Source organism: Emys orbicularis, chromosome 12 (assembly GCF_028017835.1).
Source record: "Emys orbicularis isolate rEmyOrb1 chromosome 12, rEmyOrb1.hap1, whole genome shotgun sequence".
In the NCBI taxonomy this organism is placed as follows: domain Eukaryota; kingdom Metazoa; phylum Chordata; order Testudines; family Emydidae; genus Emys; species Emys orbicularis.
In genome coordinates, this window is record NC_088694.1 from 34,183,883 (window position 1) to 34,201,099 (window position 17,217).

At 45.2% G+C, this 17,217-nt stretch overlaps 1 protein-coding gene across 1 annotated transcript; it reads left to right on the forward strand.

Moving 5' to 3' along the window:
* The first annotated feature begins 11,248 nt into the window (after nt 1-11,248).
* Nucleotides 11,249-12,256, forward strand: LOC135886041 (olfactory receptor 12D1-like). The gene has a single exon (XM_065413932.1). The coding sequence runs from the start codon at nt 11,249-11,251 to the stop codon at nt 12,254-12,256; it is 1,008 nt and encodes a 335-aa protein (XP_065270004.1).
* The last annotated feature ends 4,961 nt before the right edge of the window (nt 12,257-17,217 follow it).

Genomic DNA, 17,217 nt, shown 5'->3' on the forward strand with positions numbered 1-17,217 from the left:
TTTTCTGAAATGAGGATCAGTCAATCAGGTTTCTCTTGTCAAAGCAGCAGGGTCAAGTGGCCCCTGACACCGAAGTGCTGTATGAAAGACGTGCATGTGACTAAATATATTTGTAAATTATAGAGACGGTTGGAAAATGTTTTTGGAGGTTTTTTGGGGGGAGAAACTTGACTTTTCATCAAAGAACTGAAAGCCATGAAAATGAAAAAAGTTTTGTTTTTTGGCAGGTGAAATCTGAAAACTTTCAGCTGGAAGTTGAAAAAAATGGTTCTGTTGTTTGTTTTCTGTTTTCTGTCAAAAAAAAAGAAGTCAGTATCTCTGAGGGAAGCAGCGATTTTTCATGCAAAAGTTTTTGTTGAAATAAGCTTTTACTAAAAAGTTTTCACCAGCTCTAGTAAACAGTAAGTGAATGGATGAGGAGCTGGTAGCTGGTGCTCAAGAATATGTATTTTTTTTTTTAGGACCAATAAAAATTATTGTTGCACACTGCAAATTGGCTTCCTTTGTTTAGTTTTGTATGTGGAGTTCTTAACAATCCCCATCTCAGTTCCATTGGATACTCCCTTCCAATCTGCAAGGGTTATGATTTATTTCTTGTTCATAGTCGCATTGCTCTGTGCTTGCTTCTTTCCAGCGAGCAGAGAATCCTAGAATCCTAGAAGTGTAGGACTAGAAAGGACCTCGAGAGGTCATCTGCACATCTGCATTCATGGCAGGACTAAGTGTGATCTAGACCATCCTTGACAGGTGTTTGTCTAACCTGTTCTTAAAACCCCTAAGGATGGAGATTCCACAACCTCCCTAGGCAATTTGGTCCAGTGCTTAACCACCCGAATAGGAAGTTTTTCCTAATGTTCAACCTAAATCACCCTTGCTGCAATTTAAGCCCATTGCTTCTTGTTCTATCCTCAGAGTTTAAGGAGAACAATTTTTCTCCCTCCTCCTTGTAACAACCTTTTATGTACTTGCAGACGGTTATCATGTCCCCTCTCAGTTTTCTCTTCTCCAGACTAAACAAACCCAATTTCTTTAATCTTCCCTCATAGGTCATGTTTTCTAGACCTTTCATCATTTTTGTTGCTCCTCTCTGGGCTTTCTCCAGTTCGTCCCCATCTTTCCTGAAAAGTGGCGCCCAGGACTGGCACAATATTCCAGTTCAGGCCTTATCAGCACAGAGTAGAGTGGAAGAATTACTTCTCGTATCTTGCTTACAAGACTCCTGGTAATACATTCCAGAATGATGTTTGCTTTTTTTGCTAACGTGTTACACTGTTGACTCATATTTAGCTTGTGATCCACTATGACCCTCAGATCCCTTTCCGCAGTACTTCTTCCTAGGCAGTCATTTCCCTTTTTGTATGTGTGCAATTGATTGTTCCTTCTTAAGTGGAGTACTTTGCATTTGTCATTGTTGAATTTCATCCTATTTACGTCAGATCATTTCTCAGTTGTCCAGATCATTTTGAATTTTATTCCTATCCTCCAAAGCACTTGCAACCCCTCCCAGCTTGGGGAAAGGATTGGTCTGTGCCCCAAGGAGATCAGCGTGCCCCTTACATGGTGTCCCTTTCTACTCAGTTGTGCAGGGACAGGAGAAAGAGGGGGCCCTGGACTCCCAACCCTGCCCCCCCCATGCACACACCTTCTTTCCACCCTGCAAGAGTCACACTTCCCCATTAACCCACTCTTCCGGGGCGGGGGGAGGGAGGGGACGCGGAGGGCCACAGGTGGGGTGGGTGCGGAAACTCGGAGATTCATAGCTTTTAAGGTGAAAAAAGTCCATTCTGATCATTGTAGTCACAGCTGCTGCCCAGTAGAGGCCAGATCAGGCCAGCCAGGGATTGGTCACTCAGCCCCAGCACACTGGGGGCTGGTGAAGATTTGGGGGAGCTCGGTAAAACTGCCAGGCCCAACTCTCGCTGTCTCTACCCCAGCCTGGTGTGGCTGTGAGGCCCCAGGAAGGGAAGAATGGGGAATTGGGGAGCGAGTTCACCCCGCACTTACCCCACAGCAGTTACCCCTGCACTTACCCCACCTCTCCTGTGGGACTGGGCTTGGCTCCCCGCTCCGGTACGTTGGCTCTCCTCACTCACAGATTTGCTGTGGGGGCTCCTCTCAGTGAGTGGAGGGCTGAACTGTCTGACCACCCCAAGGGGACAAGGACGTGGAGGGTTAAGGAGGGAAAAGGTCCCTAGCACCACATACAGTGAAGGTGGGATGCTGGTGCCAAGGTAAAAGTGTGAGGGGCCCTGTGTGTGTATGTGGGGGGTTCCAGGTGAGCCCCAGGGGATGGGAGTGATGGAAGAAGGGAGAGGGGTTTGGTGCAGCCAAGAGTTGGGGGTATTTGGGCTGATGTGTAGGGTAGATGGACCTGGGTTTTGGGGGCTGCAGAAGGGATCTGGGGGGAGTAAGGGGTGGTGGTAGGGGGCTGGGGTGAAGATAGAGGGAGGCTGCACGGAGGGAAGTGGTTTGGTGTCAGTGGGGGATGGGGGTGTGGGGGCAGTTTTCAGAGGTGGGTTTATTGGGGAATGGCGCTGGGGAGGCGGTGACCGGTGTCAGGGGAAGGTCTGGGTGCGGGGGGTTGGAGGGGGAGGCGACTGGCAGGGTGATGTTTCCAGGGGGCATTTATCTGGGGGGTTGTGCCATGGGGTGGGTTTATGTGGAGAGGGGGGTTGGTGGAGTGGGGAGGTGGGATGGGTGTGGGGGGGTGTTGCAGGAGGAGGTTTTGTGGGGTTTGGGTTTTTCTGGGGAGGGTTGGAAGTGTTTATTTGGGGATGGGGCAGGAGGGGGTTGGATGGGATTAAACAGGAGCACAGTGGGGTTGGGTGGGAGGCTGAGGGGAAGGAGGTGGGGGCTATAGGAGGGGGTTATTTGGGGATCTCTGGGGGATTGAAGGGGGTGTGGGAGGGATGGGTGGGAGCTGTGGACAAATCCCATGGCTGTATGTTGGGTAAATTGATTTTTAGTTTGGAAACCATCCATGTATTTTCTGTCCCAATTAATTCTCTGTGACCCTATGATAAATGAAGTGGGGGTGGGTGGGGGGGGGAGGGTAACTCCCTTTTATGGACACCCAGCCAGCCAGGCCTTCATTTATCACAGACCCCAATGAAACGGCCCATTTTTCTGGTGATCTCACCCCAGTGCTAAAACTGTCCTGCAGCAACACCAGCCTGATCACCCTGGTTCTTTATATATTTACCTTCCTAGATGCAGTTTCCCCATTTCCATTAACGTTGACGTCCTATGTTTGTGTCATCAGCACCATCCTGTGAATCCCATCCACCAGTGGGAGGCAAAAGGCCTTTTCCACCTGTTCCTCTCACCTCAGCATTGCAGCACTTTAGTATGGGACCATAATGCTTTGTGCTTGTCTCTTTCCAGAGAAGACAGAAGGAACGGTCTGGGCCCCAAGGAGATCACAGTAGTTTAGACTGTGATTTTTTATTCATAGATTCATAGATTCTAGGACTGGAAGGGACCTCGAGAGGTCATCGAGTCCAGGCCCCTGCCCGCATGGCAGGACCAAATACTGTCTAGACCATCCCTGATAGACATTTATCTAACCTACTCTTAAATATCTCCAGAGATGGAGATTCCACAACCTCCCTAGGCAATTTATTCAAGTGTTTAACCACCCTGACAGTTAGGAACTTTTTCCTAATGTCCAACCTAGACCTCCCTTGCTGCAGTTTAAGCCCATTGCTTCTTGTTCTATCCTTAGAGGCTAAGGTGAACAAGTTTTCTCCCTCCTCCTTATGACACCCTTTTAGATACCTGAAAACTGCTATCATGTCCCCTCTCAGTCTTCTCTTTTCCAAACTAAACAAACCCAATTCTTTCAGCCTTCCTTCATAGGTCATGTTCTCAAGACCTTTAATCATTCTTGTTGCTCTTCTCTGGACCCTTTCCAATTTCTCCACATCTTTCTTGAAATGCAGTGCCCAGAACTGGACACAATACTCCAGCTGAGGCCTAACCAGAGCAGAGTAGAGCGGAAGAATGACTTCTCGTGTCTTGCTCACAACATACCTGTTAATACATCCCAGAATCATGTTTGCTTTTTTTGCAACAGCATCACACTGTTGACTCATATTTAGCTTGTGGTCCACTATAACCCCTAGATCCCTTTCTGCCGTACTCCTTCCTAGACAGTCTCTTCCCATTCTGTATGTGTGAAACTGATTTTTTCTTCCTAAGTGGAGCACTTTGCATTTGTCTTTGTTAAACTTCATCCTGTTTAACTCAGACCATTTCTCCAATTTGTCCAGATCATTTTGAATTATGACCCTGTCCTCCAAAGCAGTTGCAATCCCTCCCAGTTTGGTATCATCCGCAAACTTGATAAGCGTACTTTCTATGCCAATATCTAAGTCGTTAATGAAGATATTGAACAGAGCCGGTCCCAAAACAGACCCCTGCGGAACCCCACTCGTTATGCCTTTCCAGCAGGATTGGGAACCATTAATAACAACTCTCTGAGTACGGTTATCCAGCCAGTTATGCACCCACCTTATAGTAGCCCCATCTAAATTGTATTTGCCTAGTTTATCGATAAAAATATAATGCGAGACCGTATCAAATGCCTTACTAAAGTCTAGGTATACCACATCCACAGCTTCTCCCTTATCCACAAGACTCGTTATCCTATCGAAGAAAGCTATCAGATTGGTTTGACATGATTTGTTCTTTACAAATCCATGCTGGCTGTTCCCTAACACCTTACCACCTTCCAAGTGTTTGCAGATGATTTCCTTAATTACTTGCTCCATTATCTTCCCTGGCACAGAAGTTAAACTAACTGGTCTGTAGTTTCCTGGGTTGTTTTTATTTCCCTTTTTATAGATGGGCACATATTTTCTCTACTCAGCTAACCAGGGGCACTGGAGGGGGAGATGGTTGCAGTTTCACAACCTCTTGTTTGCAGCTTGCTCACCAGATACTTGTCCCTGCAAGTGTCATGCTTCCCCAGGGTGATCAGGGCCTTCATTTTTGAGCCTCATTTTTAAGCCTTCATTTTTTAAAATAAAAGTAGAAATATGTCATCAATATTTAACAGTGAGGGCATTTAGTCATTGGAACATCAGTGACCATTTTTAAATCAACATGGGATTTGTTCTAAATCAAGATCTGCTTGGGGAATTATTTTGGGGGAAGTTCTATGGCCTGTATTATACAGCAGGTCAGACTGGATGACCACAGCGGTCCCTTCTGGCCTTGCAATCTGTTAATCATTTATCTCTCGCCAAAAGCACACCTTGCTCACAACTTGCTCTTTTCTTTCTGCGGCACTGGTATTGAAAGAACGAGGGAGAGAGAGAGGGAGTACTGGTGTGGAGGGAGAAAGATTCAGGAGATGAATTAATACAGAGATTGTACTTAGATTTCTTTAAGAGAGGTAATTCTGTGGACAAGACTTTCAATTATGGGAGCCCAAAGAACAGCTTCTAAACTGGGACTTTCCAAGGGACCTAGAGGAGCACTAAATAAGAAAAATAAATGAAAAGGGCTAGATAAAAATGAGCAAGTCAACAAAAAGCCAGCCATCCGCCTTAAAGTCCTTTGTGGTTTATATTTGTCTGCAATTGACCAGCAAGGCAACTATGGAGCGTTCTCAGAGTCCTTTTACCAGAAACCCCGAAAACATGAGAACCTGGTGTGACACACTGTACCTCCAAATAGCGCCCTGTAACCCCCATGTTCATTGTTCATATATGGTTGTGATATTCCATACAGAGCATGCTATCTAAGATATCATAAGAAAGGTCATGATTTGCTGAAACCTGTTGTTCTATCCAAACATGTATGTCATTAGTGTGTATGAAATTATGAGATTTTGCTGTATTGTTGTCACTGAAATATGTTGTAAGTTTGAGAGACTCTACTGCCAGATGGGTGTTAACAAACCACTAATCAAGTCTATGACTCAGTTGTACAAGTCCACCACAATGGGGGTTTACGTGATCACTGTGACTCAGCAACGCCCACCAGGACATGTCGGGGCAAGTGTCTTCTAGGCACATTAACTAAGGATATAAAACAGGGGACTAGGGCATCATGCTTGGGCCTTTCTCCTCCCTCACCTATGCTGGAAGCAACAAGAATGCTGGGGAGACAGAAGACTTCAACAGAGGAGACTGGTCCCAGGCTTGAGCAAGAGTCCTGTGTATTGTGAACTGCAACATCCAGTGGGGTGAGAAAATTGCTTGTTCTAAATACTGTCTAGTGTGATAAGGGTTAAGATTTAGATTATGCACTTATCTTTTATTTTCTTTGGTAACTATCTCTGACCTTTTAAGCCTTCTACTTATAACAACTTAAAATCTATCTTTCTGTAGTTTTACATTTTACCTAAAACTGTATTTCAGTTGAAGTTCTTGGGAAATCTCAACTCAGGTTACAAAGGCTGGTGCATGTTCTCCCCACATTGAGGGAGGGGCAGACTGGGTAATAAACTTACAATGTTCAGGCTTCTGACCAGGGCAAGATGGTACAGCTCTGGGGTACAAGGCTGGGGAGATGTGGGGGAATTGGCTGGTGCCTTTCTCGGTGTGATTCCTAAGTGTCTCTGGGATCATTCATGCAAGCTAGCTGGGTGTGGTGCTCCACATGCTGTTGGGTTGAGTGAGAACAACATCTAGAGGGGTTTGCAGCTTGTCACTAGCAAAGCATTGTGAGGGACAGCCCAGGCTGGAGAGTTAAGGGGGCACAGTGATACCCCAGTTCCAGGTTGTACCCTGGGGATCCCGTCACACCTGGACAGTCTGGAAAAGGTTTACATTTTGTCTTTTTCTTGCAACAGTCTGTGCTTCTGTCAACCCAAGTTGGGCTTTTCAAAGAGGCCTGTGGGACTTAGGTGCTGGAGGACAGGTCTACACGTTAAATACCACATCGACACAATTGCACCGCTGTAGCACTTAAATGAAGACGCTCCTACACCGATGGGAGAGCTCTCTCTTTAAACGGATTCAGTTGTTTGCCCCCCTACCAAACTCTCATTGGGAGGCTTCTCCAGAACCTCACTCCTCTGGTGATTAGAAACCAGCTTCAAATTTCCAGCCTGAATTTGCTCATGGCCAGTTCATCTCCATTTGTTCTGGAGCCAACCTTGTCCTTTAGCTTCAATAGCTCTTCACCCTCCCTGGTATTTAACCTCCACCCAACTTATTTATCCAGAGCACTCTGCCTTCTTTTCACTAGACTAAACAAGACAGCCTCTTCCCGTTTCCTCTCAGAAGATAGGCCTTCCATTCCCCGGATCGTCCTAGTAGCTGTTCTCAGCACCTGAGCATAACCTGGGAAAGGGCAGACGCCTCAGTGAAATCCAGTAGGGACTCTGTTATGCCAGTCTGTGTCCCTGGGAGGCCTCAGATAATATCAGGATGGGCAGGCACCAGTACAAACAGATAGATGGATGTATAGACAGACAATGAAGCTATTGCACAATGAAATGTTGCATGGAAGCCAACAGAGAGGGGTTCTCCGAACAAAAGCAAAACATTCACACTGGGGAGACCAGTCAGAGTTAACTAGTGCCTGCTGTTTTCTCCAATAAACAGCGACTCTCTGCTGTTAATCTCCAGTGTATTGAGAGGAGGCCCATTAAATATGAGCAGGTTGTAGTAGGGATGAGAGCACGAAGGGAAGATCAGCAGCGCTGCTGCCAACATGATTCTTCGCTTAGCAGAAAGGATGAGGTAGAACAAGCAGGTCTGTTTGCTTTGTACAATCGTTTGTTTAAAACAAAACAAAAGGGTGGAGGAATATCAAGGGGGGAAATGTTCCTGCTGGCTCCTGAACAGCTGGGAAGGTTAATTATGTACAAGACACATTCAGCTACAAGGTACGGTGCTTCAGCCAGCACAGAATCCCTTTGGCATTTGCCTATAGTTAAATCCTGGAATGTCTCTAACCCGCTGGCTCACCTATCCACCTTGGTCACCATGCAGAGATCAGGGACCAAACTCAGTGAGGAAAATACACCACTTACCAAAGGGCTGATTTTTCCACTGGTATTTCCCATATTCATTCTATCTATCTATCTATCTATCTATCTATCTATCTATCTATCTATCTATCTATCTATCTATCTATCTATCTAATCTTATTCCCATTCTTTGATCACCACCCCTTCACCTTTCAACTCCCTCCCTCCCTCTCCTCTTCTCTGGCATTTCTATCTTGGTTTTCAGTCCCTCAGTCTTTCTTCCCTCAAAGTCATGGCTTCTGCCAAGCTCCCCGCTGCATAGTCTGTGGTCCCCTCTCAAAAACGGCTTCACTGAGCACTTTCATTTAATCCCAAGAGTGCATTCTTGGGAGTTATTCAGATTCTGTGGTGATAATTCCCAGTATAAGTGCTTGCATAGATTGCTATATAGGTAGTCATGAAACTGATAGGAAAACCAGTTGATTTTATCTAGGGCAATGTTGTTCAGATAAACTGTCTTTTGAAGACTGGACTCCTGGTGGCGTTAACATTGTCACTGCGAGGTCAATGAGAGCCAGGACTTTCCATAAAGTCCTCACTGAAAGGGTCTGTTCTTTAGCTGGAATCATTCTTTTAGGTCACCTGTGTTTCTTCTCCTCCCTAAACTTCACTCGCTAATTGGAAAAGCTGGGTTACATAGTTCGTTCTCTGTTTGTTACCTGGCTGGGCTTAAGCCAGCTCTAATTGTCCTAGACTATATGGAGTTTATAAACAGAGCTGTTCAGAAAATATTTTGGTTTTGTATAAAAAATTTCAACAATAAATGAAAAAAAACACACAATTTTTGATAAAATTTTACATTGAAAAACTGAAATACTAAAAACTTGAAAACCCAATTTTTTTGGCATTTTGTTTGTTGACAAAAAAAGTAAAATATTTTGAGGAAAACACACTTTCTGCCAAAAACCCAAAATTTTCTGTCAAAATGATTGGTGGAAAACTTTTGACCAGTCCTGTGATAAATCCAGATAGGAGAGTATTCCAGCTCAGAGGTTGTGGAAATGGATTAAAACAGCCTCTGTATATAACCTGTCTCGTTCCTGTTCTTTTTCCTCTAAAACCCGTGTGGTTAACGCTTGCTGTCTTGACTCTATTCGAATGGTATGTTCTCCCAGTTTCCTTTCAGCAAAGTCAAAGGGGCTCTTGATTTCTCTTCAGTTCCTTGGACATCTGCCTCTTCCTGCCACTCCCCTGAGCACGCCTGTGAGTCAGTCCTGGGTTTCTCACAAACCATTGCCTCAAAAATTTCATACAAACCTAAGAATAGCCAGACTGGGCCAGATGAATCGTCCTTCTAGCCCAGTATCCTGTCTTCCAACAGTGGCCGGTGCCAGGTGCCCCAGAGGGAATGAACAGAACAGGACAATTTATGGAGTGATCCACCCTTTGTTGTCCAGTCCCAGCTTCTGGGATACAGAGGTTTAGGGACACCCAGAGCATGAGGTTTTGTCCCTGACCTTCTTGGTTAATAGCCATTGATGGACCTACCCTCCAGGAATATATCTCATTCTGTTTTGAACCCAGTTATATTTAGGCCTTCACAACATCCCCTGGCAATGAGTTCCACAGACTGACTGTGCGTTGTGTGAAGAAATACTTACGTATGTTTGTTTTAAACCTGCTGCCTATTAATTTCATTTGGTGGCCCCTAGTTCTTGAGTTATGAGAAGGAGTAAATAACACTTCCTTATTTACTTTCTCCACACCGGTCATGATTTTATAGACCTCAATCATATCCCCCAAAACTATCTCTTTTCCAAGCTGAGCAGTCTCTGTCTTTTTATTCTCTCCTCATATGGAAGCTGTTCCATCCCCCTAATCATCTTTGCTGCCCTTCTCTGTACCTTTTCCATTTCTAATATGTCTTTTTTGAGATGGGGCAACCAAAGCTGAACACAGTATTCAAGATGGACAAGTGCAAAGTACTCCATTTAGGAAGGAACAATCATTTGCACACATACAAAATGGGAAATGACTGCCTAGGAAGGAGTACTGCGGAAAGGGATCTGGGGGTCATAGTGGACCACAGGCTAAATATGAGTCAGCAGTGTAACACTGTAGCAAAAAAAGCGAATATCCAGCAGGAGTGTTGTAAGCAAGATACGCGAAGTAATTCTTCCACTCTACTCCGCACTGATAAGGCCTCAGCTGGAGTATTGTGTCCAGTTCTGGGTGCCACATTTCAGGAAAGATGGGGACAAATTGGAGAAAGTGCAGAGAAGAGCAACAAAAATGATGAAAGGTCTAGAAAACATGACCTATGAGGGAAGATTGAAGAAATTGGGTTTGTTAAGTCTGGATAAGAGAAAACTGAGAGGGGACATGATAACAGTCTGCAAGTACATAAAAGGTTGTTACAAGGATGAGGGAGAAAAATTGTTCTTGTTAACCTCTGAGGATAGGACAAGAAGCAGTGGGCTTAAGCTGTAGCAAGGGAGGTTTAAGTTGGACATTAGGAAAAACTTCTTAACTGTCAGGGTGGTTAAGCACTGGAATAAATTGCCTAGGGAGGTTGTGGAATCTCCATCATAGGAGTTTTTAAAGACCAGGTTAGACAAACACCTGTCAGGGATGGTCTAGATGCCCCATGAGTGCAGGGGCCTGGACTAGATGACCTCTCGAGGTCCCTTCCTGTCTTATGATTCTATGATTCTATGTGGCTGTACAATGGAGTTATATAGAGGCAATATGATATTTTGTGTCTTATTATCTTTCCCTTTCCTAATACTCTGTTAGCTTTTTTGACTGCTGCTGCACATTGAGTGGATGTTTTCAGAGAACTAGGCACAATGATTCCACAAAGATCTCTTCCCTGATTGGTAACAGCTAATTTAGACCCCATCATTTTATACGAATAGTTGGGATTATGTTTTCCTATGTGCATTACTTTGCATTTATCAACTTTGAATTTCATCTGCCATTTTGTTGCCCAGTCACACAGTTTTGTGAGATCCCTTTGTAACTCTTCGCAGTCTGCTTTGCACTAAAGTATCTTGAGTAGTTTTGTATTGTCTGTGAATTTTGCCACCTCACTGTTTACCCCTTTTTCCAGATCTTTTATGACTATGCCGAACAGCCCTGGTCCCATGAATCCTCTCTCTCTCTCTCAGCTTTATAAAGAAATGCAAACTGCTCTAATTATTCTGCCTCTTTTTACTGCTCAGTCATATCTGGGTACAGATTGCACCAGTGGCCGCAGCCAGAAAACAAAACCCCTAAGTGTCCATCCAGCTCCATTGCATTGGGAATAGGACCATTGACATGGTGGTGGATGCTACCTTCAGCCTGTTTACTTTTCTCCTGCTTTGTCCTCTTCCCTCCACAGCAATGGAGAACCAGACAGTGGTGAGCGAGTTCGTCCTCCTGGGCCTGACCCATCTCCTGGTACTACAGCGCCCTCTCTTCGTTCTCTTCCTCCTGCTCTACGTGACCAGTCTGTTGGGTAATGGGGCCACCATAGCTGTGGTGCTGGCTGAGCCCCGGCTTCACACCCCCATGTACTTCTTCCTGGGCAGCCTCTCCTGCCTGGACATCTTCTACTGCACGGTCACCATTCCCAAGATGCTGGTCAGCTTCCTCTCGAGGCGCCAAACCATCTCCTTTGCCGGCTGCCTGGCCCAGCTCCACTTCTTCCACTTTCTGGGCAGCAGTGAGGCCATGCTGCTGGCTGTCATGGCCTACGACCGCTATGTTGCCATTTGCAACCCGCTGCGCTACAGGCTGGTCATGAGCCCACAGACCTGCCTGCTCCTGGCAGTGGCCACCTGGTCCAGTGGCTTCCTGCATGCCCTGATGCACACGGTCATGATATCTCAGGTGAATTTCTGTGGCCCCAATGAAATCCAGCACTTCTTCTGTGACATCAAGCCCCTACTGAGCCTGGCCTGTAGCAGCATCCACCTCAATTTGACCCTGCTCAACATCATTACCGGGGGCATTGGTCTGGGTTCCTTTGCCCTCACACTCCTCTCCTACCTCTACATCATCTCCTTCCTTCTCCTGAAGGTCCGCTCCCAGAAAAGCAGGAGAAAGGCCTTCTCCACCAGCATCTCCCACCTCATGGTAGTGGCACTGCTCTATGTGCCGGTCATCTTCAATTACATGCTCTCCTCTGCGGGAAGCTCCTCTGAGAGGGAGATGGTTGCCACCCTCATGTACAGCGTTGTCACCCCAGCCCTGAACCCCCTGATCTACACCCTGAGGAACCAGGAAGTGAAATCTGCTCTGAGGAAAGCGCTAAGGAGAAACTGCTTCCTTGGAAAAGAATAACTAAAGTAGAGACAATAATCAATGCAACAAAGGGTCTGACTCTGATATTGTCACGGGAAGTGGGCTGTACAATGTAAGGCACAGTTCTGCATGGGGCACATACTTTAGGGAAACATATTAATTACCATTTATTGTATTATTTGCATTACACCCGTGCAGAGAAATCACAGGGTAGGGAACCATGCTAAATTGTCATTGTCATCTCTATCTGCATTACAGTTGTGCCAAGCGAAGAGAGCATTGGGAATGACTGAATCATCATTGTTCTAATGCTTTTTTTTTTTTAACACCAGTGCGAACGAAATAGACTGCTGCAAATAGAAGTGAATGGATTTTTGTGCTGGCATGGAAAAGTTAATTGAAAATTATGTATATATATTTGGCAACATTTTCACTGGAGAACTTTGACTGTTCATCAAAAAATGGAACACCCGAAAATCAGAAATATTTTGGTTTTCAGCAACCAAACACCAAAAATATTATTATGAAAACTGCCCAAAACCAAAAAAGTTGGGGGAGAAGGGGGAGGGAGAGATGTTTGACCAATTTTTTTCAGGGTTTCAGGTTTTGATCAAAATTTGAAAAAATTTGAAAAGAGCAGACTCATTCCATGAACAGTTTCGTTTAGTCAAAACTCAATTTTTTAATTAAAATAAACAAATTTGATGGAAAATTTTCAATAAACTTTTATTAGCATCCTGTCTGATTTATTATTGTTACCATCGCAGGGTGGTAGAAATCTGCAGGTAAATTTGCTGCAGAGATTTCATTTTACCAGAAGTGGTAAATATTTAGTTTTAAGAAATGTAAAAGTGACAAAAATGGCTATTGCAAATAACCTATAATTGTTTTTTCATGTTGGGTTTGTTCGGATTGGGTTGACAATGTCAGAAATTTCCACTTTTTAAACAATTTGAATCAAGTGTCTGACTTTTTTCTGACTGCCGTTTGACAAAACCTTATGAGCTCCTAGGAAATGAAAGATTAAAGGATTGGAGAACATGCTTTATAGTCGTTCACTCAAGGGGATCATTCTATTTAGCTTAGCAAAGAGATGGTTAAGGAGTGACGTGATCAGAGTCCATAAGTACCTACATGGAGAACAAATATTTAGTAATGGGCTCTACTGGCTAGTAGACACAGGTGTAACACGATGGAAGTTGAAGCTAGACCAATTCATGCTGGAAATAAAGTGTACATTTTTAACAGTGAGGGTGATTAATCACTGGAAGAACTTAGCAAGGGTTGAGTGGATTCTCCATCAATGATAATTTTAAAATTTCCAAGGGGCTAAAGGAGTGCACTGCCATTGGTGTTCTTGGGACCTTTCCTGAGACAGAGGCTGGAGGTCAATATTTGCTGGTTGTTCTGGACTGCTTCACAAAAGGGCTTGTTGAGGCTTATCCAGTAAGAGCTCCAGAGCTGTGACAGCAACTGGGGTCCTAGTGAATGAATTCTTCACCACATTTGGGATCCTGGATGAGTAACACACAGATCAAGGGACACACTTTGAATACAAAGTGTTTCTGCGGATTTGGGAGATTCTAGGGCTCCTTAAAACCTGCCCCACCCCAGCACACCCTCATCTGATGGGATGGAGGAAAGGTTCAATAGGACGCTGGGAGTTGAGCAGGCTGCCTTTCTAGAACAGCACCAAAGGGTCTGGGGCCAGCATGTCCCATTCCTTATAGCAGTGGTCTTCAACCAGGGGTACACGTACCCTGGGGGTACGCAGAGGCATAGGCGCCAACTTCCTCTCTACCTGGGGGGTGCTCGACCCCCCTGCCCTATGCCCACCCCCACTCCATCTCTTCCTCCAAGCTCCCACCCCTACCCCATCTCTTCCCGCCCCTGCTCCACCCCAGTCCCGCCCCCACTCCACCCCTTCCTCCAAGGCCCCACCCCTGCCCTGCCTCTTCCTGCCCCCACTCTGTCTCCTTCCTGCCTCTTCCCTCCCCCGAGCGCACCCCATCCCCGCTCCTCCCCTTTCCTCCCAGTGCCTCCTGCATACCGCTGAACAGCTGTTCTGTGGCATGCAGCAGATGCTGGGAGGGAGGGGGAGGAGTTGATCAGCGGGTCTGCCGGTGGGTGGGAGGCACTGGGAGGAGGGAGGGAGCTTGGCTGCCAGTGGTTACCAAGCACCCGCTAATTTTTTTCTGTGGGTGCTCCAGCACTGGATCACCCATGGAGTTGGCGTCTATGCACAGAAGTCTTCCAGGGGGTACATCAACTCTACAGAAAAAGCACTAGCCGAGTCAGTACAAACTACAATTTCATACAGCCAATGACTTGTTCATATTGCTCTATAGACTATACACTGAAATGGAAGTACAATATTTATATTACAATTAGGGCATTCAAGCGATTAAAACATTAATCACACAATTCAAAAAAATTAATCGTGTTTAATCACGTGATTAACTGCATGATTAATTGAGCTGTTAAACAATAATAAAATACCTTTTATTTAAATATTTTTGGATGTTTTCTACATTTTCAAATATATTGATTTTAATTAAACACAGAATACAAAGTGTACAGTGCTCACTTTATATAGTGTAGACCAGGCCTGACACTAGAGCCTGGTGGGTCGTGCATTCAGCGGGGCGGTGGAAGACCCAAGATGGAGTCCTTATGTTGTGTTTATACATCAGTTATTTAAATCCCATGTTCCCTGGTTGTTAGGAACAGGCTAGCTCCAGGCAAATTCAGCTGGACTTTTCACTGCCATTAGATTAGTACAACAGAGGGCTTGGGTTATTTCCTCTAGAAAGAAGAGAGACTTGACCGGATCTCTATGGGATGGAGCCAATAGTGTAGCTGCAATTTGGAATATCCATAAAAAACCAACAGCATGCAGAAAAATTGGGCCAATTAGAAAAGGCCTCAGGGCTTATTACAGGTTTCAGAGTAGCAGCCGTGTTAGTCTGTATCCGCAAAAATAACAGGAGTACTTGTGGCACCTTAGAGACTAACAAATTTATTAGAGCATAAGCTTTCGTGGGCTACAACCCACTTCTTCGGATGCATATAGAGTGAACCATATATTGAGGAGATATATATACACACACATACAGAGAGCATGAACAGGTGGGAGTTGTCTTACCAACTCTGAGAGGCCAATTAAGTAAGAGGAAAAAAACTTTTGAAGTGATAATCAAGATGGCTCAGTACAGACAGTTTGATAAGAAGCAAGTGTGAAAATACTTACAAGGGGAGATAGATTCAATGTTTGTAATGGCTCAGCCATTCCCAATCCCTATTTAGCCCTGAGTTGATTGTGTCTAGTTTGCATATCAATTCCAGCTCAGCAGTCTCTCGTTGGAGTCTGTTTTTGAAGTTTTTCTGTTTTAAGATAGCCACCCGCAGGTCTGTCAAAGAATGGCCAGACAGGTTAAAGTGTTCTCCCACTGGTTTTTGAGTATTATGATTCCTGATGTCAGATTTGTGTCCATTAATTCTTTTGCATAGAGACTGTCCGGTTTGGCCAATGTACTTGGCAGAGGGGCATTGCTGGCACATGATGGCATATATCACATTGGTAGATGTGCAGGTGAACGAGCCACAGATGGTATGGCTGATGTGATTAGGCCCTATGATGGTGTCACTTGAATAGATATGTGGACAGAGTTGGCATCGGGCTTTGTTACAAGGATAGGTTCCTGGGTCAGTGTTTTTGTTCAGTGATGTGTGGTTGCTGGTGAGTATTTGCTTTAGGTTGGGGGGTTGTCTGTAAGCGAGGACAGGTCTGTCTCCCAAGATCTGTGAGAGTAAAGGATCATCTTTCAGGATAGGTTGTACTCTGATCCAATGCCCGAGATGATGGGGCGTCCAGGATTTCCAGGTTTGTGGATCTTGGGTAGTAGATAGAATAACCCCGGTTGGGGCTCTAAGGGTATGTTGATTTGTTCCTGTGTTAGTGTAGGGAGTGTCCTGAGTAGATGGTGCAGTTTCTTAGTGTATTCCTCAGTGGGATCTGAGGAAAGTGGCCTGTAGAATTTGGTATTGGAGAGTTGTCTGGCAGCCTCCTTCTGGTAGTCAGACCTGTTCATGATGACAACAGCACCTCCTTTATCAGCCTCTTTGATTATAATGTCAGGGTGGTTTCTGAGGCTGTGGATGGCATTGCGTTCTGCACGACTTAGGTTATGAGGCAAGCGATGTTGTTTTTCCACAATTTCTGCCTGTGCACGTCAGCGGAAGCATTCTATGTATAGGTCCAGACTGTCATTTCGACCCTCAGGAGGAGTCCATGTGGAGTTCTTCTTCCTGTGTTGTTGGTGGGAGGGTATCTGTGTCTTGAAAGATAACACTGAACAGCGCACTGATACACAGATACCCTCCCACCAACAACACAGGAAGAAGAACTCCACATGGACTCCTCCTGACACCATACCATAACAACTCTAACTCAGGAACCAACCCATGCAACAAACCTCGATGCCAACTCTGCCCACATATCTACACCAGCAACACCATCACAGGACCTAACCAGATCAGCTACAACATCACCGGCTCATTCACCTGCACGTCCACCAATGTTATATATGCCATCATGTGCCAGCAATGCCCCTCTGCTATGTACATTGGCCAAATTGGACAGTCACTACGCAAGAGGATAAATGGACACAAGTCAGATATCAGGAATGGCAATATACAAAAACCTGTAGGAGAACACTTCAACCTCCCTGGCCACACAATAGCAGATGTAAAAGTAGCCATCATACAGCAAAAAAACTTCAGGACCAGACTCCAAAGAGAAACTGCTGACCTCCAGTTCATTTGCAAATTTGACACCATCAGATCAGGATTAAACAAAGACTGTGAATGGCTATCCAACTACAGAAGCAGTTTCTCCTCCCTTGGTGCTCACACCTCAACTGCTAGCAGAGCACCTCACCCTCCCTGATTGAACTAAGCTCGTTATCTCCATACTGATTTATACCTGCCTCTGGAAATTT